This window comes from Charadrius vociferus, unplaced genomic scaffold, assembly GCF_000708025.1.
Source record: "Charadrius vociferus isolate BGI_N301 unplaced genomic scaffold, ASM70802v2 scaffold220, whole genome shotgun sequence".
NCBI lineage: Eukaryota > Metazoa > Chordata > Aves > Charadriiformes > Charadriidae > Charadrius > Charadrius vociferus.
In genome coordinates, this window is record NW_009646506.1 from 965,978 (window position 1) to 992,596 (window position 26,619).

Genomic DNA, 26,619 nt, shown 5'->3' on the forward strand with positions numbered 1-26,619 from the left:
CTTCTTCAAGAGGCCAAAGTCAGCTTTCCCAAAGTCCAGGGTGATCAGTTTGCTGTGCACCTTCCTCGCTGCCTTGAGGATCTCAAACTTAAACATTTCATGGTCACTACAGCCCAGGCTGCCCTTGAGTTTGACACTGTCTACCAGCCCCTCCTTGTTGGTAAGAATAAGGTCCAGCATAGTTCCTCTCCTTGTTGGCTCCTCAACCACTTGGAGAAGGAAGTTGTCGTCAATGAGACAAGAACCTCCTGGATTGCCTATGCCTGGCTGTGTTACCCTTACAACAGATGTCGGGGTGGTTGAAGTTGCCCATGAAGACCACGGTCTGTGAACGCGATGCTGCCCCTATCTGTCTATAGAGGGCTTCATCCACTCGGTCTTCTCAGTCGGGTGCCTGTAGCAGACCTGCACTGTAATGTCCCCTGCCCCCAACTTCCCTGTAATCCTGACCCATAGGCTGTCAGTTGGCTCGTTATTCATCCCTAGGCTGAGCTCCATGCATTCCAGCTGCTTGTTAACATATAAGGCAACACTGCCTCCTCGTTTCCCTTGCCTGTCTCTCCTGAAGAGCCTGTAGCCTTCCATGGCAACACTCCAGTCATAGGAGTCATCCCACCATGTTTCTACGATGCCAATGGAATCATAGCCTTGGAGGTGTGCACGCATCTCTAGCTCCTCCTGTTTGTTCCCCATGCTCCGTGCATTTGCACAGAGTCACTTCAGCCGTGTCTTTGTTGAGGTTGACTTGGCTGGAGCAGTTGTAATTACTTTGTGCTGCTCTCCAGGCGGCTGTCCTTTTCTAGGTATTAATAGTGCCTCCCCACTGGCTCCTGTTTGTTCAGGAGCTCCTGAGCATGCTGCAGCAAAGCCAGCACATGGTTGCAGGCCCTCACCAGCACCCCTTTCCTCTTTCCTTGGCACAGCATCCCTTGGCTGGTCATGGGCAAACCCAATAATACCCTCTTCCCCCATCAAATCTAGTTTAAAGCCCTGTTAATGAGGCCTGCTAATTTTTGGGCGAAAACCCTTCTCCCTCTTTGAGTGGGCCAGCCCCCATCTCCTGCCAGCAGTCCTGGTGCCGCATAGGCCATTCCATTGTTGAAAGCCATGGAGCGATGTATTAAGAGACTGAGCTCGTCTGTTCCTTTCAATGTCATTGCCTGCGACAGGGAGTATGGATGAAAAAAACCCCTGTGCTCCAGTTCCTCGTAGTGACTGACCCAAGGCCCTGATATCTCTTTTAATCATCCTTGCACTCCGCTCTGCACATTCATCACCCCCCACATGGAACAGAAGCGGTGGGTAGTAGTCCGAGGGCCGCACCAGGCTAGGGGAGTCTCTTTGTGACATCCCTGACCCGTGCCCCAGGGAGGCAGCAGACTTCCCTGAGAGTGGGGTCTGCCCTACATATCGGGCCCTCAGTCCCCCTCAGAGCTGAGTCGCCCACGATTATAGCCCTCCTTTTCTTCCTTGTAGAGGTGGTCTTAATCCCTGCCGTCTTAATGTGGTGGTCTTAATGTGGTGAGTAGGTGAATATTTCAACATTACTTATGTTTCTTGGGAACGTTGCTGTGCTATTCAGTAAGATGTATTACAGGACAAATAATTTTATAGTAGCTGCATTTGTGGCAGACAATAAAATGTCTGATATCCATGGAACAGTTATGTACTATTATGTACTTCCCTGCCTTGTAGCTGTAATGTGTTGTAATTAGTCCATATTATCAAGTGAATTTGGACCTGAAGAGGCACAGATACCTTGTTAAAGTCAGCAGAGTGAGACTCAATTGATAATATCCATAAATTTGCCAACCTGTATTTCCCAAACCTATGCTACTCTTGATAAACCCTTTCATGTAAAAGGTGATCTCCTGCTGTTCTTATCTGTGCTCCTGGTTTAATGTTTGAGCTTTTGAAAACCATGTAATTTCTCATTATCTCATTTTCTTGCAGGCTCTAATCCACTCTCATTAAGTGTGCTGAGATTGTGGGGAGGAAGATTGTTTTCCAAGGTCTGTGTTGTAATGCCATTTGCTTAAAAAGCTGCTGACTAAAATGCACAGCGTTTCTGCCCTACAAGGGCGCAGAACCTGCCTTGCTTCTGTCCTAGAAGCAGCACAATCTTCTGTAGGGAGATTCTTCTTCCAAGCCAGAAACACTGTGGTTTTTAGTTAGCAGTTAGCAGCTTTTAAAACAAATGGTATTACAACACGGCACTTTGAAAATAATCTTCCTCTCCGCCATCATAACGAAAAGGGCATGGTAATAGTTCTTCCAGAAAGGCATTTGTAGTAGCACTGTGGCTTGTTTCTGTTTGCATTATGACAGACTGAACTAGAAAGATTTAAGCTGTTTGCTTGGAAGTCACATAGCATCACACCTTCATCTTGTCCTTGGTGGATTATGCCACATATAAGTAGACTGTGTGTATGGGCTCTTAGACACATTTTTCCTCAGCAGCCATGAAAACATGTCAAATGTCACTCGACTCTATAGGATATTGTAATTCCCACTGAAGCTAATAAAAGAAGAGCTATGCAGAGGCCTAGATTCAAGGTACCTCTGTGTTACGTGTATTTAGCCTCTTTTTTTTTTAGGGTTAGGCTTTTTATTCTATGGTTGCTAGTAAAAAGATCAGCTGCAGAGGAATTACATGTTAATACAGTGTGTGATTAGCAAACCGCAAAGCTTCTAAGATGAAGATTGATGCTACTGAACGAATAATGGCCAGTTTCATGATGTAACTAAGAGGAAGCAGCAGGAGTCAGTACTACAAGTTTCTACTTTTTCATCCATTAAGAGGCATGGATCTTTTTCTTGCCAGTATAAGTAAGACAAAATCATATGTACCATAGAAGAAAAATGACAGTTGCCACAATTGTTTTCGTGATCTTTTGTACAGAGGAGATCTGTCTAAGGATATAAGTGAACGAATTCTATGAAGTTTTCCAATCGCTTTTCTGGTGAAAGTGCAGCTGAAATCCATACCATCCACTGGCTTTGTTAACACTGCAGATTCAGTTGACTTCAATGTGATTTTGCTGTTAATTTCTTTCTCTGTGTGTGCACGTGTATTGTGACTTTTGTTTTTATCACTTAGGTTATATTCTTACCATTGGTCTGCCTGAAGATTTGTGGTCATTGGCTTTATTTTTCAGGAGTGTGCACAAATTTGTCTTATATTTGTCAAAAACATCTCTGCTGCCTTTCTGAGTTTTAAGCGTGCATTAAAAATTCTAAGTTACGTATTACATAATTATTACATTCAAGTTGAATGCGTGTGAAACCAGTAATGTGCTCATGGTTTCTATTCAGAATGATGACCTTGCACATCTTATGCCTATTTCAGCCTGTCTTTGTCACCTTGATGGATTGTGTTGGTGAACTTTGTTTGGTTCTGGCAGCTGTCTGTCAGAATTGGTGCCCACATTTGGGAGCTCCAAATTTTGCATCTCAGAACAAAGAAAATGGTGTAGGCATGTGAATTACTTTGGTCTCTGTAGCCTAAATACTGACTTACTAACTTTTATAAAGGTATGCACGTTTTATGCTGAGGAATTGGTAGACTGGTAGAACAAGCAAGGAAACGAGTGGACTCTGACCTTTATTGGGATTGTTTTCTCACTATAGAGCTCTTTAAAAATGGGAATAAAGTGATTATCATAATCTGTGTTTTCTAAATGGATATTTTTAATTGCTGTTTTTAATTTCTTTTACTAGAACCACCTAGGGTTGTCATTTCACCTAAGAATCAGACTTTTACAGAAGGCTCTGAAGTGTCTATCAGGTGTTCTGCAACAGGTTATCCAAAGCCGACAGTAGTATGGACACACAATGATATGTTTATTATTGGTTCGAGCAGGTAGGGATTATAGCTTTCTCTATTTTTTTTTTTCTTATGTGTGAAAGCAGTTTTGAAGAATGCCAAAAATAATCTGACTATTTCTTCCACAGGAGCCTGTGAGTTCTGGAAATAATACCTCAACCTTCACCTTTATAACTCTTTAATTTCAATTTCCTCATCTCTAAAATAGAAATACCTGAGTTCTCTTCTTCAGAAGGCTTTTTACGAGATTAGTTTAAATGCTTTTCAGAAAATATATTGAAATTCTCTGATAGATATGATAATACTAATCTTGTTGTTTATCATGAGAAAAAAACATCAATAAATGTTTATAAGCCATATGGTCATGCTGCTGCTGTTGCTGCTTGGAGTGTGGATGTAACAATTATTCTCTTTTCTTTTATTAACCATTTTGGCTGGTCCCCTGTGTTTTCTCAGGTATAGATTGACCCCAGAAGGCACCTTAATCATAAGAAAGGCAATTCCAAAAGATGCAGGAATTTATGGTTGCTTGGCAAGTAACTCAGCTGGGACAGAGAAACAGACATCCACCCTTACATACATCGGTAAGTAAAGAAGCAACGTATTGAAATAAAAAGAGCAAACTAATACATCATCAGGGAGGAACTGTTAAAATTAGTAAAACCGTGCGGAACGTACTGGTAAAAATTTCAAAAAACTCAGAAAAGATGTTGAACAGCCCACAAACGTGTGTCCTGTTTTCTGTTCAAATCTGAGTAGTATTGTTAGAAGATATCTGGGGCTTAATGTTTCTTCTTATGCTGTTTTTAGAAAAAAAAAAAAATTAAAAAAAATTGGGTATTAAAGGGGGGTAGGCTTGCAAACCTGAGTAGGTCTTTGGGAAAGAGATCGTGTTTCTGTAAATTCCTGTAGCATGCTTAGCACTTTAGAGTCCTAATCCAAACTGAGTCCTCTAAACACGATGGTGATATATTAATAGCAGAGTATTACAATTCTTGATGACCAGCATCTGGCTGGAGAGGGAGAGTGACTTTTTATCTTTTTGCTTTCTACATGATGAAACTCTTCAGATTCTGTCCTTGAATTCCCTGTGTATTCTACGTATGATCCAGGTGCTCTGGACCAGACTTTACTTTTTCATGTTTCCCAGTGTTCGTCTGTCACCTTACATGATTTTTAAGCCTGTTTGACTTTTAATGCAAATGTTCTTCCATATAACAAGAGAAAATTAGTCTTTCATGGCTTATGTCTTAAAAATGGTGTATTCTTTGGATGAGGAACTCATTTTTCCTCTATTGTTTCTTTTTAGAGGGCCCAACATTGACCATAGTTCAAAGTGAAATTCTGGTTGCTCTTGGAGACACAACTATTATGGAGTGTAAAACAACTGGAATCCCACATCCCCAGGTTAAATGGTTTAAAGGTACACTTATTACTTTGTGTTTGGTTTGTTTACTTTAGCAGGAATATTTAGAACAATGATCTTGAAGTGACTCAATTTTCTCAAAAGCTTTATGAAGCATTCAACTAGTGACTGACCTGTGAAATTCTCTAAATCTAAAAGATATGGCACTTGACCTCTGGGGCATAAATTCTTACTCCTGTTTAAATACAGTTAATTAACATATTGTAACATAATTAAAAAAGCTGAGCCTCTTGCCTACTTAAATAAGGTTCATTCTTCTGTCAGAAAATGTTTAGCTATATGCTACAAAAGTCACAAAACATTTTTCTGTTTTGCCCATCAGATGTTTGCTCAAATTCCTTTGCAACACCTAGGGAATTTTTATATATTCCTTCTTCCAAATCTCAGAGGTGTCTACTACAATTTCTTTAGTAGTGAGGCAGTATATTGGGTATCAGAACTGCAGGAGTTTTTATGGAGTTAAAAAGGAGTCAGAGAATCCTGTGTCTCAAGACTGATCATTTATTCTCAGAAAAAGCAGCTGACTCCTGTGTGTAGTTGTAGAAACCACCTGCCTGCTGATTTTCTGGAAAACCAACTAAGATATTGCCAACAGACAGCTTATCCAGTCCAATATTTCATCTCTGCCAGTGGCTGGAGGGAAGCACAAAACTCTTTGTGTTTGCAAATAACCTTCATTCAAAGGAAACTTCTTCTGAACTGACTGCAGTTAATGGATGGCTTGTATTTTAAAGGAGGAGTCAACAGACCTTTGATACTCATCCCAAAGAGTACATGTGGGCCAATTCTGAATGTTACACATCAGTATTGTGGCTCCTGCTGAGCCTGAGAGGTAGCAGAGCTGTTTTCTAAGTTCTGTGGAATTCTCAGCTTGGTACAGAGCTCTCTGACAAGTGACTGCCAGATGTAGCCTCTAATTTGGGAAGGAGAAATACAGCCTGGCAGACTGTCCTAATGCTCATCTCTGTCCAAAGCTACTTGGGTTTGTGTTCTCGTTGTGAAACAAATAAATAAAAAAGGATTGTATCTAATTTAGTAATGAATTTTTCCACTCTGCTGAGTGGAGGCCAGAGTACTCATCTGCTAAATGAATACAGACATATTGTGAACTAATCTCAAGCTCGGACACTGTTTTGTTGAAATAATTTTGATAAATACCTGTTATATTTCAGTTACTTTTTTCTTTGTCTGGACTTAGGTGACTTAGAGTTGAGGGCATCAGCATTTCTCATTATTGATACTCATCGGGGTCTTTTAAAGATCCAGGAAACACAAGACCTGGATGCTGGTGACTATACCTGTGTGGCTACCAATGATGCAGGGAGAGCTTCTGGAAAGATAACTCTAGATGTTGGCTGTAAGTAGCTTGCAATCTAGACAGTAAGTACACTAATTCCAGGACCCCGTCCGCAGAAGTCTTCAAGACCAGGCTGGATGGGGCTCTGAGCAACCTGGTCTAGTGGGAAGTGTCCCTGCCCATGGCAGGGGGGTTGGAACTAGATGATCTTTAAGGTCCCTTCCAACTTAAACCATTCCATGATTTTATGATTCTATGATTCTAATTTTAGTGTTTCTGTATCTGGTCAATGGTGCCTCGGTTATCTGAACCTCTCTCACAAATACGTTAAGTCTGTGTGTGCACTGGGAACACCTTTTTGGTGGTGTTCACTAAGCAGTTTCCTTGTCCTATTTGGACTTCAACTTTCCTTCACTCTTACTTCTTTTGCACAGCATAAAAGCTATGAGGAGGAAGAGAGAGGCAGAGGAGGAGGAAACTGTTCAAACCTTAACCTAACGGTTCTCAAGTAGAGAATGTATTATACTAACTTAAGTTACTATGTACGGTTATTGTAACTTAGCCCTTCCTCTCCTCTTTCCATTTCCCTAATTCTTTCTAACTGCTTGTGGCGTGACACAGCACGACTTGTTAAATGCATGTTCCTGTCAGGCACATACACTTTCTGAAGCAATGAGCAATGTTGTTTGAGGTAGACTAACAATGCTAACTCTTGAGTATGCATGTTCTTCTGGTGGGGGTGGCTGTGTCTTCAGTTTTTTTAGATGTTTAGCCCATTTCTGAGCTCGCCATTGTAAGTACAGAGAATGCAAGGCTGCTTTTGTAATGGGTTGCTGGAGTTGGGAATCTGTTGTTGGAAGAATAATTGTGTATAATGGTACATAAATTTAGGTTGTCAATAGTGCAAGCAGAATGCTAATGTCATGTTGCAACCTCAATTCACTTTCTGTGTACTCTTTTTTTTTTTTCTTTTTCTTTTCTTTCCCTCCCCCAGCTCCCCCAGTTTTCACACAGGAGCCTAGTGATGAATCTGCGGATATTGGCTCAAACATCACACTGCCATGCTATGTTCAGGGTTACCCAGAACCAAAGGTCAAATGGAGGTGGCTAAATGGTGCTTCCCTTTTCTCAAGACCATTTGCAGTTAGTTCCATCAGTCAACTCAGAACAGGAGCTCTGTCTATCAATAGTAGGTAGACTAAACTTTTTAATGAAAAGATGCCAGAGGGAACTATGACGTATGCAATGCCTTTAAGTTACTATACTACTTTATAAAATTGTTAACTTTGTAAAAAGACTGGATTTTTATCAGAGGTGGTGTTTCTGATACTGACTTCATTGCTGTTGACATGCAGTTCATTTTTCCATGAGTCTGTGAATTCAGATGTGTTTTGACATTGGCTTCACTATTCTTCATAGAAATTACTATACCTTTATTTAAGTAAATGTGAGTTATTGACTCTGTTGATACTGAGGAGCCATGTATTTTCTTTTCTTTTTTTTTTTTTTTTGAGAGAGATTTGTTTCTAAACTCATTGTTTTAGGCCAGTCCTAACTTGGGTAATAACTAGAAATTCTGCAAGTGGCTTTGCGATTTCAATTACTTGGAGCATTTCAGTGACCCTTACACTGAGTGATGTTCTGTTTTCTTAATTAGGTCTTTTATTCCTTTCTAGACATAATCAGGTTGGAAGTAATTCCTCTCTACTGTACATACAATACTCGTGTATTGTGTAGTATTATGTGGGTGTCTGTTCACATACAGACACTCATTGCTGTATGTAGTAAGCAGTATTCTATAGTAAATCCATTACATGATAGTGTATGTGTGGATATATAGTGTACTGCCATATATTATTTGTCCACATTAGTATATACTGTATTAAAGTATATGCAATGTATATAAAGAATGCATTGCATATAAAGTGATTAAAAGGATTGTATATATGTATATAATGTTTTTTTTACCCAAGTGCTTATATAGTCATTGCTTCTGTACTTGGTGACAGAAAGGAATGATCTGGCCAAAACAGAATATTTGAAAGTGAAAGGTAAAAGGATAGGGTATCTATGTATTGCAAAATTTTCCATATCATTTCATATGCTGCAGTCTGATCTCTCTCCCCGCCCCTGCCCTTCTAGATTTGTGGATCAGTGATGAAGGAACTTATATCTGTGAAGCTGAGAACCAGTTTGGAAGGATTCAGTCACGGCCAGCCACAATCACAGTAACTGGACTGGGTAAGACTGGTTAATGTCACTGACGACAGTGAAAGGAAAGACTGGCAGCATTTCAATACCTGGAATATACTGGAAGAGGCAATAGTCGGTGGCGTTTGTGCAGCAAATAGGATGTCTGTGGGTTATGTACATATGTACTATATGCTTTTGTCTATAGCTATATTTACATGTGTGTAGTCATCCAGACAAACTAAATCAGAAGACATTTGCATGGAATATTGTAATTTATTTGAGTGAATTTAGCATGTTAGGACATTGTCTTTTCACTGGCTACATTAATTTGATTTGATTCCATCTATACTTTATAACATGGACCTTAAAAAAGTGATTTATCCTGTCTTCTATTTCTTATTCTTAAGTATCACAGAATCACAGAATGGTCAGGGTTGGAAGGGACCTCTGGAGCTCATCAAGTCCAACCCCCCCACCAGAGCAGGGTCACCTACAGCAGGTTGCACAGGACGGTGTCCAGGCGGGTTTGGAATGTCTCCAGAGTGGGAGACTCTACCACCTCTCTGGGCAGCCTGTGCCAGTGCTCCACTACACTCAAAGTAAAGAAGTTCCTCCTCATGTTAAGATGGAACTTCCTATGTTCAAGCTTGTGCCCATTACCTCTTGTCCTATCACTGGGCACCACTGAAAAAAGACTGTTCCCATCCACCTGGCATCCTCCCTTTAAGTATTTATAGGCATTGATATCCCCCTCAATCTTCTTTTCTCCAGACTAAAAAGACCCAAGTCCCTCAGCTTTTCCTCATAACAAAGATGCTCCAGTCTCCTAATAATTTGTGTAGCCCTTTGCTGGACCCTCTCCAGCAGTTCCCTGTCCCTCTTGAACTGGGGAGCCCAGAACTGGACAGAGTACTCCAGATGTGGCCTCACCGGGGCAGAGTAGAGGGGAAGGATGACCTCCCTCGACCTGCTGGCCACACTCTTCTTGATGCACCCCAGGATACCATTGGCCTTCTTGGCCGCCAGGGCACATTGCTGGCTCATGGTCATCCTGTTGTCCACCAGGACTCCCAGGTCCCTTTCCACAGAGCTGCTCTCCAGGAGTTCTGCCCCCAACCTGTACTGATGCGTGGGGTTATTCCTCCCCAGATGCAGTACCCTACACTTGCCCTTGTTGAACTTCATAAGGTTTCTCTCCTTTATTAAGGAATGAAAAATCGCTATAATGATGAATGCTAATGATGGGGCTTCTGACATTTAATTCACGTTCAAAAAACCCAAACAACAAACAACAAAAAAACAAGCAGCAATGCACTTGCTTGGGTCAGGGTGCTGATATAACTGGGAAGGAATATTAGTGATCCAAGAAGAGAGTATATGTCTGGCTTTGACAATAGCTGTGCTATTGAGGAGTTGTTTATTATCTCAGTTGGACAATTGGCAATAAAAGGAAAAATAATGCTATGGAATATATACATTTGCGGAAGGATAAGAATGGAGTCCTGCTGCCATCAAAGAAACTATTTGTTAACTTAAAACATAGAATCATAGAATTACTTAGGTTGTAAAAGACCTCTAAGATCATTAGGTCCAACCATTAACCTAGCACTGCCAAGTCCACCACTAAACCAGGTCCCTGCGCACCACGTCTGCATGTCCTTTAAATATCTCCGGGGATGGCGACTCAACCACTTCCCTGGCCAGCCTGTGCCCATGCTTGATTATCCCTTTTGGTGAAGAATTTTTTCCTAATATCCAATCTAAACCTCCCCTGGTGCAACTTGAGGGCATTTCCTCTTGTCCTATAACTTGTTACTTAGGAGAAAAGATGTACACCCACCTCACTACAACCTACATTCAAGTAGTTGCAGAGAGCAATAAGGTCTCCCCTGTGCCTCCTTTTCTCCAGTCTAAACAATCCCAGTTCCCTCAGCTGTTCCTCATAAGACTCGTGCTCTAGACCCTTCACCAGTTTAGTTGCCCTTCTTTGGACGCTCTCCAGCATCTCAATGTCTGCCTTGTAGTAAGGGGCCCAAAACTCGACAGAGTATTTGAGGTGGGGCCTGAACAGTGCCGAATACAGGGGGACAATCACTTCCTAGTCCTGCTGGCCATGCTATTCCTGATACGGGCCAGGATGCCATTGACCTTCTTGGCCACCTGGGCACACTGCTGGCTAATATTCAGACCCCATTACTTAAAATTAGTTTACAAAGCATGTGCACAGGAGTGCTTTCTGTTGGCTGTTTAAAGAGCATGGAGAATTGTCTGCTGACCTCTACTCTATTTGCTTAAAATTTTATGCCCAAGTGAAATTGCCACTTATTTTTTGTCATCACCAAACCTTCTACTTTTGTTCTTTGGTATTTTCCTCAAGCAAGGGAAAATGATATATCATCTTGGTATCCAGGGAGATAGGAGTCTTCAGGGAAATGTTAGAGCTAATCCGATTTCTGCATGGCAATGTCTTCCCTTTACTGCCATTCCTTAGTCTTAGGATCATTGCACATGTATTCCTCCAGCTTCCTTTTCTCTCCTATGCTACCCCACACCTTCATTTGTTTGTTTATTTTTTTCCTGCCTGTGTTGTTGACATTTCAGATACCAGAACCCCATCTGGTATTTTTTTGTCATAAAATTAAGTGTGTTGGAATTTTCATGCTGTTCGTTGACAGCTTTATTTTCTTTTCTTGCCCCTTTTTTTCCTTTCTATTTAAATCATATAGTTTTCATCATAGGAAATGTTTCTTCCTCTATATTTGTATAGTACCTTGCACAAGGAGACCTTTGTCTGCTGCTGCTGCAAGTAGCATTAGTGACAGGACTAATAACAAAAATTCAGATTTAATATTTTACATGAATATATAAAAATTCCTAATAATTTCTAATTTCTTTTGTTCAAGTTACACCTCTGATTGGAGTAAGTCCAGCCACAGCCAATGTAATTGAGGGGCAGCAGCTCACGTTGCCATGTGTACTGCTTGCTGGAAACCCCATTCCAGACCGGAGGTGGATTAAAAACAGTATGGTGGTAAGACTGTTTTGTTTCCTGTAAGATTTATTGGCAGACAAAATCTACAACTGACATTTCAAGCCATGATAACAACTTGGTTTAATTTATAAAAGTTGATGTACTAACATACTGATAGATTTTTATGTTTACAAGTAAAGATGCTTCACGAGGTTGGACTGGCTTACTGGAACTGAGGATCCAATGTCATCGAGGTGAATTGCATCAGACAGCTACCACTCAACAGGAGCTGCTGCCTCCTAAGGAGAAGCCAGTTGGCTGTATCTCTAAAGCAGTAGCTGCTGCTGAGTCTCTGCAGGCACTGTCATTCAGAGTACAGCCATTCCCCCAAGAAATGATAGTTTATTACTGTTGAAAATATGAAAGTGGACGTGTGGCATCCTGGTGGTTCTGCCTCACCAATCACTGCCCATGCTAGGAAATTCCTAACTCTGAAGTATAGATGAGGGCATAGGAGATGGTAGTGGGGGATGTGAAGGTATACAAAGGAACCTGGAACCAAGATATTCGTGAATTATCCTTTTATCTTCTATTTCACTTACTTTCAAAGCAGTTTTTTGTGTTCTTGTTGGCTCTTGAATTTCAGCCTTGGGCTCTGAATATAGGAATGCTAGTGGAATACACCCACCAGAATGACAAAAGTGCTGGAATTTAAACCCTGGTAACTGAAAAGCATTTCTTTTTCTTTATTTTTTAAAAATAAAGATACCAGAAAATTTCTGAAAGTTTAGGTTTTTTGACATCATGACTTTTACTGTTGCTGATGGGATGAGATAAATGTCAGCATCCCTGTACCATATACTCCTTTCCTAGTGGTGCACTGCTCAGAGCACAAAAGAGTGTGTTTTCTTTCCTCCTTGAGAGTACACTGTTGCCTGTTTAGAACTCCTGCAGACAGAAAGGTGGTGTAGACACTGCACCTAGGTTAGTTATTTGAGTGAAGTTTCATTTCTTTAGTAGTAGCCAAATTACTGACTTCAACATCCTTATGAAGCTCGTTGTATTTTTTTTTTCTTGCTAATTTACCCCTAAAGCCCTTTCTCCACAGCTGTAATTAAAAAATGATAGAATTTTTTTTTTATTTATTGTCACCAAGTAGAATCCTGGCACTACTTGACCCTTTGCTTACTAGAGTTTTCTTCTTAGTTTTTGGATCACTGGACTTTTCTTTAGACTGTGTAAGCGCAAGTAGCCCAGGCTGTAACTTCTGTGAGAAATACTGGCAGGATACTCCTTGTTGAGTTGCTAATTCCTCTGTGTAGTAGTGCTAGTTTCCTGTAATTGTAAGCTTGCAGCAAAAGCTACACTCCAAGGAAAGTGTTGGAATAAGTTATATTTAGAGAAGAATGCTGCTTTTTCTGAGCGCAGCATGACTGGAACAATTTTACATTCTAACAGCCTTTCTGTAAGGCAAGTCTATGTTGCTGAGCTCACTGTTTGTTTTTTTTTTTTTTTATTGTTGCTATAGGGTATACAACTTTTTAAAAATTACTTGTCATTTGTGAAAGTTATAACTTTTCTTATCTTTCACAATGGTATGCTTCCGAGCTGATCTCTTTTACTTGATGGATATCACAAGTTAGAAGGTTTTGATAACTGTGAAAAAAAAAAAAAAAAAAAAGGATTTGTTTGTGGAAGAAGAACAAGTCATTGCACTCATGAAGAGCTGATCTATGGTCAGACTGGGTTACTGGAATAACCCATAAGAAACACAGTAAAATAATTCAGCTAAGTTTATTCTTGCTTCAGTGCACGATTATAAGCATGAGTGGCAGTTCTATATGTGCTGTTGTAGATCTTAATCTCACTCCAGCAGTAAATATGAGGTGCTACCAAAATTCTTATTTAAAATTAGCTTTTTATGAAAGATGGAAGGTAGGAAAAGCTCTAGTAAAATTCTCCATGAACATATAATTTTTAAGAATGTGAAATAGTCAAGTAAAGCCATGCTACATCCCAAAGTAAATATTATCAGCAAGTATATTCTTCTGTAAAACATTACATCACTCTTTTGGCAGCTGGTTCCCAATCCCTACATTAATGTTCGCAGCGATGGAAGCCTGCACCTTGAAAGAGTTCGGCTGCAGGATGGCGGTGATTATACCTGCATGGCAAGTAATGTTGCTGGGACAAGCAACAAAACTACTACTGTTAATGTGTATGGTAAGGAACACTGTCCTGTTGCTTTTGTGCTGAATGCAAGATGAGAGTGCATTTATTACTAATAGGAGTTCTCACTAGATCTTTTTTGTTACAGTTATATTAATTTCTCAAATTCCGTGTTTTTTAATGATGTTACTTTGTAAAGTAACATGCTGGGAAAGTGGATCCACTGCATGGGAAAGAACTGAGTTTTTGTGACTGCTTTTGAAATAAAACAAAAATAACACCATTTTGTGATCGTAAAAGATCGTTATTTTTAAACATCTACAAAGGTTGAGCTATGCAGTCTTCATCTCTAGCTTTATTAACAGAACAGATGCAAGTAGAAGATTAATGGAAAACCATGAAAAGTGCTGTCTGGGGGTTTCATAACTGATATAAGGAAGCACAAGTCATGGGAAAATTAGAATTAAAATGAATTATGAGTTTGGCAAAATGTTTTTGTTTGTCAGGGTTTTTTCCTTTTTTTTCTTCTTTAATGAAAACATACCAAGAAATTACACTGACAGCAAGACAAAGTGTTAGCATTGTAGTAACACATCTGTATTTCAGCTGAAGATACTTGTATTAACTCTGTGTGGGGTCACAACCACTTCATGGTTTACAGCCTGAAATTTTCTCATGTGTTAAATTAATCATGGGAGCTTTATTTTAAGCTTCACTGACGATGCTAGAACATCCTTTGACATTAAGAAAGGTTATTATTTTTTAAGACAGGCAAGTACTTAGTGTCTGATAAGGTCTTCCATGTCAACACTAGTTTTTGGAATATTTCAGAACTTGAGAACAGAAAGGAATATATTTTTATGTTTTTAGAAGGATCTATTTTTTGGTATTATAGCCTTTAATCTATCTTCTTTTTTCTTTTGCTAATTCAAAACCAGCACAGCTAAGTAAGGGAACTGGGGCTTTTATTATCTCTTGTTACTGATTTTGTGAAGTGATCTGGTATTTTCATTCAGGTTCATCTAACAGTCAGTCCCTGCAGAAACCATCACTGCAGTTAGCACAACTTTGTAGCATTTATAACAGATATTAAATAAGCTTGGAGTGTGATCAGTTCTTCACTGTCATATCTGCTGTGTTCAAAATGTTGTCCATTGATGGAAATTGATTCAGCACCAAAAATGCTGAACCCATTCTCATGAAAGGAGCTGTATAGGTTAAATCATGTACAGTATCATTTTGGGAAGCCTGGCCTAAAATGTTGTCAGAGGATATACAAAGACTTTCTGAAATTATTACAATCAACTATGTGAAATACCTACAGTTAGCTTAAAACTATGTGTACCTAATCCAACGATCAACCTATGGCTGACATGCTTTGTTATGAACAGCTACATATTCTGTTATGAAAGACTGGAGAGTGGAGGAGAAAGTGCAGTCATTGTCAATGTTAGGGTTCAGAGAAGAGGCTGAAAATTCCCAAACCCTGCTGTCTGTATGAAGTAGTAACTGAATATAAGGAATTTATTGTAGGAGTTCTGCCATGGTTTGAAATCTGTCTTTTGCATGTGTTTAATATTTGCATTTATTTTTAGTTCTGCCTGTTATTCAGCATGGACAGCAGATATTTAGCACCATTGAAGGAATCCCAGTAACATTACCGTGCAAAGCAAGTGGAGTTCCTAAGCCATCTATTGTCTGGTCCAAGGTAATTTCTCATCTTTGAGCTGTTCATGGTGAAAGATGAATTGAACACATCATTTTGTTGTCATAAAAACTATATGCAAGAAATGTGACTAAGAGCCTTAGTTACAAGGGACCTGGAAATCTCTATTTATTTGTATTGACTTTTCTTTCTTAGAGCAGTGTTTTCTGGCCATGCTCCAATATTCTGTTCTTTGAAAGGGCTTTGGTTATTGCTGTATCATTATGTTTTTAACACTTTAGAAATTATTTATATTCGTGTTATGAATTGATACTTTGAGATTAGGCAACCTGCCACAGATCAAAAGTTCATTTTTGGTTTGGAGCCTTACTTTAAGATGACTTATTTTTTTCTCTGAGGAAAGTGTGTCTAATAGTGGCATGCTGAGGTTAACCATCTGTCCCTTTTCAATCATGTCCTTGACAAGATGTTTTTAAAATCAGAAATTAATGTCAAGATTAACTCAGTTGAAATCTTGAATTTTTTTTAAAAATGGGGTCTGTGAAAAGTAGCAAGTTTTCTGCATAAGAATCCCTATGCTTCTGCTGTTCTTACTGCTTAGACAGTGACACTCAAGGGGTGTGAAAAGTTAGTTGAATTTAGTTAATTTATATGGATGAAATGTTGGGGCCAGGCTTCTAAGTGAATTCAAAATATTTTGTCCATCTCACCCATAACCAATAGAAATAGTACTGTAATGTAAACTAAAATATTGCTCAGTTTAGTCAGGCTGCCTGCAAATTGTTTGGTCTACAGAACTACATTAAAAAGCATGGAGCTTATTTCACCGTGAAAAATGTGACACAGTGTTATATTAAAAATACAGCAGTTTTCATATGAATGGATCACAGCAATGGGGTAAGGCAGGAGAGATACTGCAGGAACTAACATTTTAATATTATTTAATAGTTTTTATGTTGTTGTTAGATTTTATTCTACCTCTGTAAGCTTCAGCTTTTATTGAATGAAATGATTGTAATTTGTCTTATTTTAGAAGATCCAGACACTATGGACTTTGTTTTTTGTTTCCCTTCTTTCCACAGAAAGAAGTAATTCTTTCCAGCAACGTGAAATTTTCTGCAGGGTCTGATGGAAGTCTGCATGTAGTTTCACCAGGGGGTGAAGAGACTGGGGAATATGTGTGCACTGCAACAAATGCTGCTGGCTATGCTACACGGAAAGTCCAGCTGACTGTCTATGGTATGTATGAGGTAAAATAAAAAATAATGTTGCCTCTGTCCCCCCATTGCATTCTACTTGAGACGGTAAAACCCATTCACGTGGACTGTGAACCTAGGATACCCATAGTGCAAATGGGATTTAAACTGATCTCTAATTAGCGCTTTTGACTTTGTCCTAGATCACTGCATCCACATAGCGGGCAATTTTACAAATGGCTGATACTGAAAAGCCTATTTTCAGCTCTTATGGTTCTCTTAAAAATTCCTGATGCCTATTACCTTGAGTTCATGGACTAGGATCTTGGGCTGATCATAATTTCATCTTCTATGGAAGTGAATAGGAAGTACCTGTATAGGAATAGAAGTGCCATCTGATAGAATAATGAGAATCCATTAATCCCATCAGTCCCATGGCTTCCTACCATCTCCCAGTATTATAAAAAATTTGATTTAGGTGTAGGCTTGCTTTGCAAGGCTTTTATGGCTTGTAGGTATTAGTGCTGTAGTGTAACATAGTTCAGGTATTGGATGCGAGCTGTCTATGCAATACGGAGCTCAGCATATGCGTGAACTACATGTATTTGTTGCTATCCAGCTTTTTGGGTAGATAGTGCGGTCTTGCTGGTATTTGTGGGCGTCGGCCAGTATCTGAGCTACAGGCACTGTATGTCAGCATTACAGTGATTTATGTCTATTGCAACCGTGTCATTAAAAATAGAATTGTAGTGTTATATACCTGATAAAGAAATAGATGTTTAATCTGAACTAAAATTGTATGGTGTTACATTTGTACAAATATGTATATTCATTGCAGCTTCTTAACATGTTCCATGTTATAGTGAAACCTAGAGTATCCAGGCCTGGAGACCAGCAAGGAAATGCATATGATAAACCCATAGAGATCTCAGTAATTGCAGGGGAAGATGTCACACTTCCATGTGAAGTAAAGAGCTTGCCACCCCCCATAATTACCTGGGCCAAAGAAACACAGCTCATATCTCCATTCTCTCCAAGGTAACAATGTTTGATGAAAACAAAAGAGTGAAATTGCATCTATATATATAATTTCTAATTGCTCCAGGATCAATCAGAAGGTATTAAGTTGTCTTGCATGAGGACCCTTTTTTACTAGGTCTTGAAATGCTCTTTCCCAAACCAAGTGTATGTCTCTTTCTGAAGGATACTAAGACCATGCATCATTATACAGCTTCCATTCCGGTGTGTGTTTATATGCGATCTCAGGAGGCCAAGACCAGAGAGATCCTGTTATATTTGTACTGTGGTGGTGCCCAGAGACCCACATAATCTGTACCCGACTATAAATGTTTAAAAACTGGTTTTCTTTTCTTATATTGTGGTTATATTTGTGCTCAGGGGAACATTGTTTGTTACTCATATGAACTCTGGGCTGCCAGTAGAATACAGATGATGATAAATATTTGGCGATGCTTACAAGGGCTCATTGCTTGCTGTGTTTTGGATACAAAAAATCTCCAGATATTCTTGAACTTGTGAAAACATAGCTAAATGCTCATAAAAATGTTGAGTTGACAACCTTAGAGACTGAAGAACTGGGGACTGTCTTGTACAGAGCATGGGCCACAATGTTGGAATTCTTCCTGATTATTCTGGTATGGTACAAAATAAGAGAGGAAACGAGTAGGTGATTATTTTCTATATGTTCCCAGTTGAAGTGCCAGGTAATATCATGGCACAAGCTAGTGCTTTCTGGTCTTCAAGGTACCTTAGAAGGGTTAGAGGCCGCAGCTGTATTCATAAAGCAGGAAATGGTAACGCTGGCCAAATGCACACTGTAGTGATTGCTGTGCCTGTTGTCTAGTGTCTCTCACTGATCCAAGTGGAAAGAATCAGCCAGTGTCTAAGCTGAATTAAGGAATCGTACAGATCTGAAGGTCAGCCTGTTTCCCTTGTGTCCAAACCTGCATCTCAGAGCCACCCATTCCAGTGACTCTGCAACAGCCTCAGCAACTCATAGCTGCTGGGCCAGCATATTTGGGGAAGAAGGCTTGTGCGCAGAGAGTTGATTTGTTGTTAGTAATCTGTGTGGAATTTTCTGCTGTGTCCTGTGAGCATGTTGCATGCACTAATGAATCCGCATTTGTGGTCCCTTACTTGTCCTCATTTTACCTCAGGAGACATTGATAAATTAGGCTACTTGCTCATGGCTGTTGTGGAGAGATCCAAGTTGTCCAGAGTAGCAGAAGTCCAGCTCAGCCCATTCCATAAAATTGTTTACAGATGTCAGCAAAAGTTAAAGAATTAGTCCAAACAAAATTGTTTGAGACCACCCAAAAGAAGATGTTAGAAATGTGACCAGTAAACAAAAGAAGAGTGAAATCAGAAATGAAGGAACTTTTGTGAGAAAGCAAATCTAATTAGTGGACAAAATAATGGAGATAAGTTAGCCCAACAATCATCTTTTGGGGTTATTTAAAAAAAAATGTTTGGAAAGATATGGACAGCAAAGGAGGAATCATATCAGACAGATTTGGGTGGATCAGAGGAAATACACTTCCATTTCTCTCCATTCATCTCTCTGGGCCATTGCAATCCCAAAAGTCACCATTTATACCCATATAATAACATTGTCCTAATTAGAGCGTGCCAGAGAAAGGAACACAGATGATACCACTAATTCCCCACCAACTTTGCCTAAATTCTGTATATAACCTTGAGTGCTAGACTTGAATTTCTTCTTGTCAGTTCTTGGCTATCATTTTTAATTCCTTCCTCATTTTTTCCCCCTACATCTATTGCTTTTGATTTCTACATAAAGAAGAGTTCAGCTTAGCTGGCCAAGACTGTATCTTACAATGTTACAAGCCTGTGACCAGAGCTGTAGTAAAAATCAATAGTGCGTAGTTAACTATTTTGTGATTAATAGTGACAATTTCTATAAACTTCAGAACGGGTAGTTTTGAATTGGAATACTCTTCAGAAACCCTTCTTCCATCTTTAACTGTCTTTTTTGCCAGAATGACATAGTATCAAAAGTTGTTTAACTTTCTGAGCCTGCTGACCTGGGCTAAGCAAAAATTTGTGACAGAAGGCTGAAGAGCTCCATTTCTCTACCTGTTTGGTTTTTTTTCTTGTTTCTACAAATGAGACAGATTTTGATGTTCTGTAAGTAGATAGAACCAAATTTTTTAATTTGTATCTTCTATTTTAGATATTTGCTGCGTGTTCTGAATTCAGTGGCTCAGTATGGCACAGCTCTGCGTGCCCTGTAGAATGGTGTTATTTTAGCTCATAGCAATCATTATCAATGTGTAAGTAGAGGTCATTCACCTTTCAATACATGTTTATACAGTGTACGTGCTTCTTATTTTTCCAGACATACTTTCCTACCCTCAGGGTCAATGAAGATTAGTGAGACACAAATTTCAGACAGTGGAATGTATATCTGTGTAGCCACAAATATTGCTGGGAATGCGACTCAGTCAGTGAAGCTAAGTGTACATGGTAAGTTTTAACTTAAAGGACAATCTTCTGCAAGTTTCCACGTGGAATTTCACATCATGCAGAGATTTCAAACATTTTTCCTTATGTACGTTAAATGCTATTGACCTGTACTCTTTCAGATCGTATTATCTTCATCTGCAAGTTGTTGTTACTGATTATGTGAAAAGGAAACGTTGTATACACACACATATGTATACCTGTATATATACACACACACACATACACCCTTCCTTTAACATTACTTAGACTCATGGAAGAATTATAGCACTATATGATGTCTGACTCTAAGTCAGCCAGAGGAGTTTTAAGAACTGAAAAATCTTGTTCTAATGCACTTGGATGCTCTCTGTGCAAGAGATTTCTCAGCAGTAAGTTTGCAAAGAGTGGCTGAGAGCAGCAAAGTTGGCTGAGGCTTACAGGTGTCAATTTCCCACCAACTTGATGGAAATTACATATCCAAACTCTTTTGGTAGCCAATATAAAAGTTTGCTTGCACACCTACTCAGGTGGTAGCAAAAACAGTGTGCAACTGTGTCACCTGTGGATAGGCAGCTGCTCTTGTCTTTGTGCACAGCTACGTGCATAAACATTCTGCTGTGCCCACCTTCGCCAGCTAATACCTTAACCCACCCTACTGTACTTCCGCTGTTCATACCAGCAGCCTGTGCTTGTGCCCACCTTCCTCCCCCTTAGTGAAGGTGTTTAGTTGCTCTTGCTCAAGCTAGGACCCATGTCACCTTCCTTCTTCTTCTTACCATAGATCATCACATTGTCCGTTATATCTCTCCTGCTTCCCCGTTCTGGGGCCCCAAGCATGGTCTTATAACCACTTACACAATGTCACGTATCGTTGGCTCCACACTCTCTCATTTATTCCTCCTCACCTGTGTCAGGTAGAAACACAGGTTTGTGGCATGTGTACCTCCTGCCAGTGCTAAAGCACACAGGAGCATGAGTGCAGGAGCCGTGGCCTGGCACAGCCCAGATGAGGCTGATCAATAGTAATTGTGGGTGTATAGATAGTTCTCCTATGGTTCATGTAGGGTTTGAAAGTGTTGCTTCCAATGGCCATTGCCAGCACATGCCTTTGAAGTGGATCACATACCATGAATGTACCCACCTGGGACATCCCAGCAGCTCTGAAACCTTCAGACTACGCTAATTCAATTACAATGGCTGTAACAGACTACTATCTGATTCTGTGTATAGAGGCATCTGATATCAGTGCACATCTTTGTTTATCTGTAATTGTATATTAACAGAGAGTCTGGAAAAATGGCACTTGTTATTGTTTCAGATGTTCTTTCTAGGTCTTATTACTGTCAACGATCCTTAGAAAGAAAAACAATGTGGCAAAAGAGTTATGTTGGATTTGTATTATTCTTTGAGACCAGCAAAATCTCTTCTAGTAATATTTTATCTCCTTTTGGAAGCATACAAAGATCAGGAATTAGGAGGAGGAAATTAAAATGTCAAAAGGAAAATGTAATTAACTTTATCATAAAAGCTTTTGAATTTTGTGTTATGAATAGCCGGTACCCATAGCTACTCAAATGGGCTTAGTAAAACATTATTACACACTACTTATATGGAAGTTGTGCGGTAGAATTTGAAATGTAGCTTCTTCAAGTAAGTTAAGCAATAAGGTGTCATACATCCTGTCCTATGTAGAGAACACGCAGGTCTGCTTCCTTAGTCACCTGAAGAAATTTCATTTCCGTGAATAAGGAAGGACAATTTCTAAAATGACAAAAACAGAAAAGAATTTTCTTCAAGAATGATCTTGTACATCATTTTCTTCACATTGCTGTGGGCTAAACTTGTCTTCCTTAGTTCTTCCACAGATACAGCGTGGGCCTCGAGTTTTGAAAGTCCAGGCTGGCCACAGAGTTGACATACCCTGCAGTGCCCAGGGGATCCCTCCCCCAACAATCGCTTGGTTCAAAGGTAGAAGTGCTGTGCCAATAGATGGTGGGCAGTTCATCCACAGCCTGGATGGAGCTCTAAGCATCAGCAACGTCCAGCTTCCTGATGCCGGAATCTACAAGTGTGTCGCTAGTAATGTAGCAGGCAGTGACATGTCAGAGATAACAGTGCAAGTTCAAGGTATTGATATTAGGGCTGTAATCTTGCCTCCTGCCCTGGCTAGGTATGGTTTCATGCCAGTGCTGTCTGGTTTATGTTTTGGAGGACAATGCTCTTTGCTGTTGACTGTTACATAATGCAAAATCCAAATCTGTTTTAGATGTTATGTTCTGATTTTAATTAAGGAAAATTAGAACAGGAAAATAGTCTTTGGAGAGTTCGCAGAAATAAGAAAAAGAAACTCAAAATATATTACTTTTTTTTTTAAACAAAATAGTTTTCAAGCTACTTGCAATTTGGTTTTGTAGTAGGTAATTAAAATCAGATTCCAGTATGGGAAACCTCTTTTTCAAATATTATCTCCGTGTGTTCAGATGTCTCACATTTTCAGAGGCTCTCTTTGAACCTCAGAGCCTGGTGTCACAGCTTTCAATGGAATTAGAATTTTGCATGAGCTGAGATTGAGCTCTTCACTCAATCAGTTAGCATGCTATTGAAATGGTGACACGGCAACCGTGGTCAATGTGCCAATTTAAATATGTAGTATAACTCCTTACTTGATGGGCTGCCATACATCAATGTAGCATGACTGACTTATGCTAAGTAGGAATTATTTATTCTTTGTAATGTTCAAAAGGCACCATTCCGATCCCTTTGGAGAGCTGAGAAGTGCTTCTTACACACAATAAAGAACTGCCAGTAAATTTACTTAATTATAAATAATATTCTTTGTATAGTCTCAGTCTGCACACAAGTTTAAAATGAGGTGAAAGAACAAAGGATGGAAGTAGTACTAATAAGTGGTATGAGAAAAAACAGTTCAAATAGTATTTTTTAGATTTTGCAGAAACACTGTCTCTGCCTTCGAAACAAATATAGTGGGTTTTAGGGAGAACCAATTTCAGTAAAATGTGAAAGCCTCTTTGTACTCCTTACTTCCTAAATATTCCCATTGAAATCAAGACTGCTTGTATAGTACACCTCATCAGTGTGAAGAGGGTTATTGGAATCTGACCTTGTGTGAATGAGAGAGACTTAGAAGTGTTATGCAGCCAAACTGTATTTTTACATTTGGTAGCAGAGGTTGAGAATTTTTTGGGGGTCTAATTTTCTTTCAGAGTCTCCTACTATCGAGGAACTGGACCCTCCATACAATAGTCCCTTTCAAGAAAGAGTGGCAAATCAACGCATTGCATTCCCATGTCCAGCAAAAGGTGTGTATCATTGCTACATTTTGTCACTATTTAGTGACAAAAGTATATTTTTCTGTTGACCACTGAAAATTACTAAGTTTCTGTGTACTCCTTGGCATGGTAAAAATGTAGAATATGCACAGTATTTTCCATATGTAATTTATGTGGAAAAATTCGAAGAGTGATTTAAATAACTACCGTGTGCGGAAGTTCTGTGAAGTCATGGGTAGCCAACAAGGATAATATGTTTCGGAATAATATTTTTAATGTTAAAATCATACTGTAACAGTCGGGGCTTCCTCTAAATTTGAAAGCTTATGGTCTCTGTGTATTGTCCTTGCCAGTACCTGTCCAGCAAGCAGTGGGAGTTGTTTGAATCTTTCTTATTCTGAGCTGAGTGAAGCATTTCTTGAAGTTTCACTTTTTTCTTGTTAGGTATTCCGAAGCCTGTCATCAAATGGCTACGTAATGGAAGAGAGCTGACAGGCAGTGAACCAGGGATTTCAATTCTGGAGGATGGGACACTGCTGATCATAGCCTCTGTTACACCTTCTGATAATGGAGAGTATATCTGTGTGGCAACCAATGAAGCTGGAAGCACAGAAAGAAAATATAACCTGAAAGTCCATGGTAAATAATAAATGCAACTATTGGGGAACTGTTTTTGAAGAACATTTCTCTTTATTGTTGGAAATTGCATGCCCTAAATCTGCCCATGTGCAGTTAAATGATAAAATCTAATCTAAGTACTTGCATTTCTATTATTTTGATACTCTTTATACTTTTTGTATTGTTTCTGTTCTCTGTGAATTTATGCACAAACCATCTTTGTTTTGCTCAGAGAGCTAGGTGTGTCTCATTGGTAGAGGGCTCTATTTATACTTCAAAACTTTGATGCAAATAACAAATGAATACTTTTGGACTGTAGAAATTATAGATTGGGTGATAGATCTACATTTCAAATATAAATATGAGAAAAGTTATTAATCCAAATGAACACAGAACAGGAGAATTCTTGCTCCTGATATTCTTCTTCCAGAATCCTAATTAGAAAATAGAAACTCTACAGGTGGCCTTGAGATATGTTTTGATATTTTGCTTCTTACAGAGTACTTTTATTCCAGCCTTGTTTGTTTCCCATGATAGTTAATTCTGATGCCCGAGCAGGGTTATATCCTTATCTTTATTCTGAGAAAAGCAGGAATTCCATCTTGTGCCAGCAGGCCTTATCAGTGGGGTTTGAACTCTCTAATCCACCACGTAAGGCTATTCTCTTTGCATTCATAGTGGGACAAACGATAGGCAGATGTTCTTGGGGTGACTGGAGCAGTGAAGAGGAAGGATGACTCTCTGGAATCTGCTTCCTTTCTATGCTAAGCAAATAACATGGGATTTTATGATAGAGATTAAGATTAAATAAAATTAATTTTTAAGATTATTCTCTTAAAATGGTGATGGTGATTGTGTTTGAGTGAATTTCCCTAAGAGTCTGTTGTTGGGCAAGAAAAGACTCTGTTTTTTGAGAAAGAGAGGCAAGGACACAGGGACATATGTCCAGAGCCAAAAGGCAAGTGGAAACATTAGGCAGGGCATGAAAAGGGTCTGAGAAATTTAGATTACAGTGGTCGTTGTCTTGGGGGGGAAGGAGGATGTGGGAAATCACTGGAATAGAAGGCTTAATCCATGACTTTGAGCTTTCTTGTAGTTCCTCCTGAAATTAGAGATCAAGAAAAGGTGACAAATACATCTGTAGTTGTTCATCACCCTGTAAGTCTCTTCTGTGAAGTATCTGGTAACCCTTTCCCAATCATCTCCTGGTATAAAGAAGATATCCAGGTATGTACAATTAACCTAATTGAAGTAACATAGCCGTCATCAGCTTTATGTTGACTTTTGATTGCTCGGTATGAGAACTCATTTAAAGTAAATACATGTACATGCCTTTACATATATTTAAACTTTACTAAGAACACTGACACAGAAAGCCATCTAAATATGGCTAATCCATTAATTCAGCTGTTCAATAAGTCTAAAGTGAACTTTTTATTTTCAAGATTCCCCTAGGAATTAGGTTTAGCAATCTCCCTGTGCTGTAGATGTCAGAATCCTTGCAGAGGGGACAAATAATGGCGTGTGCTTCATTCTGTAGATGGAGAAATAAGAACTCTTGGAGGTGATTTGAATTTTTCAGGATTATCGTTGAGTCCTCTGCTTCTACTTGTAGCTGTTAAGTGATAGTTTAAGATGAGGAGAGACACCTTTATACACCTTTGTGACTGACCATTACTGATGGATGAAGCAGTTCTTTGGTTTTTCCACTCTATTGTATGTTGAGCTACAAGTCATATTGAATAGATTGCAGAAGTTGAGGAGATTAGTGCTACAACTGGAAGGGGAAACAGATTATCCTTAGACTAAAACTACCATTTTCTTATAAAAATCCAGCTGTGATATTTGGCTAATGTTACTTGGATCACATAAAGCTAATGTCTCGGGTTCTTTTAAGGTTGTGGAAAGCAGTACTCTCCAGATTTTGCACAATGGGAAGATACTGAAGCTCCTTAAAGCTACTACTGATGATGCTGGACAATATTCGTGCAAAGCCATAAATGTAGCAGGAAGTTCTGAGAAGCTGTTTAACCTAGATATACTAGGTTAGTTCCATGGTTTTGGTTTTTGTTTGTATGTTGGTTTTTTCTTCTTTTTTTTTTAAGATGGTGATCTGAAAAACAGTTGATAATTAAGAAGTCATTAAATTTCAACTTGTTATAAATGAATTCTTCCTCTCACTGTCCATTAAATATTGGCTGCCGAAGTACTCTTCATGGTAGCTTTTGAAGACTGAAAACTTGCCATTCTTATAGTAGCACAGACAAAATGCTGCTTTTCATTTCTGGACTTTGGTCTTTGGTCATTTTGTATTTTGGGTGTACATCAGTCTAACATAGGAGTCTTCTTATGTACAGTTCACCAGCACAAGTGCGGAAGTGCTTGTCATGGTAGAAATGATGTTGTGATCTAGTAGAAGTCACTTTGCAGTGAAAACTGACGTTGTTTCAAGGGAACAGCATGATCCACTACTGTATTTCT

General features: G+C 39.2%; 1 protein-coding gene across 1 annotated transcript in view; it reads left to right on the plus strand.

The window, feature by feature from the left end:
* The window catches only part of HMCN1 (hemicentin 1), a 214,230-nt gene that overhangs the window by 89,925 nt on the left and 97,686 nt on the right, over nucleotides 1–26,619 (plus strand). Inside the window, exons 13-29 of the mRNA XM_009884504.1 lie at nucleotides 3,721–3,862; nucleotides 4,283–4,410; nucleotides 5,136–5,249; nucleotides 6,451–6,609; nucleotides 7,544–7,738; nucleotides 8,692–8,790; nucleotides 11,646–11,773; nucleotides 13,792–13,936; nucleotides 15,478–15,590; nucleotides 16,631–16,787; nucleotides 17,608–17,782; nucleotides 20,124–20,251; nucleotides 22,085–22,357; nucleotides 23,455–23,550; nucleotides 23,965–24,159; nucleotides 25,235–25,365; nucleotides 26,036–26,183. Coding sequence (XP_009882806.1) covers nucleotides 3,721–3,862; nucleotides 4,283–4,410; nucleotides 5,136–5,249; nucleotides 6,451–6,609; nucleotides 7,544–7,738; nucleotides 8,692–8,790; nucleotides 11,646–11,773; nucleotides 13,792–13,936; nucleotides 15,478–15,590; nucleotides 16,631–16,787; nucleotides 17,608–17,782; nucleotides 20,124–20,251; nucleotides 22,085–22,357; nucleotides 23,455–23,550; nucleotides 23,965–24,159; nucleotides 25,235–25,365; nucleotides 26,036–26,183 — 2,526 coding nt within the window. The remainder of the gene's footprint in view (nucleotides 1–3,720; nucleotides 3,863–4,282; nucleotides 4,411–5,135; nucleotides 5,250–6,450; nucleotides 6,610–7,543; nucleotides 7,739–8,691; nucleotides 8,791–11,645; nucleotides 11,774–13,791; nucleotides 13,937–15,477; nucleotides 15,591–16,630; nucleotides 16,788–17,607; nucleotides 17,783–20,123; nucleotides 20,252–22,084; nucleotides 22,358–23,454; nucleotides 23,551–23,964; nucleotides 24,160–25,234; nucleotides 25,366–26,035; nucleotides 26,184–26,619) is intronic.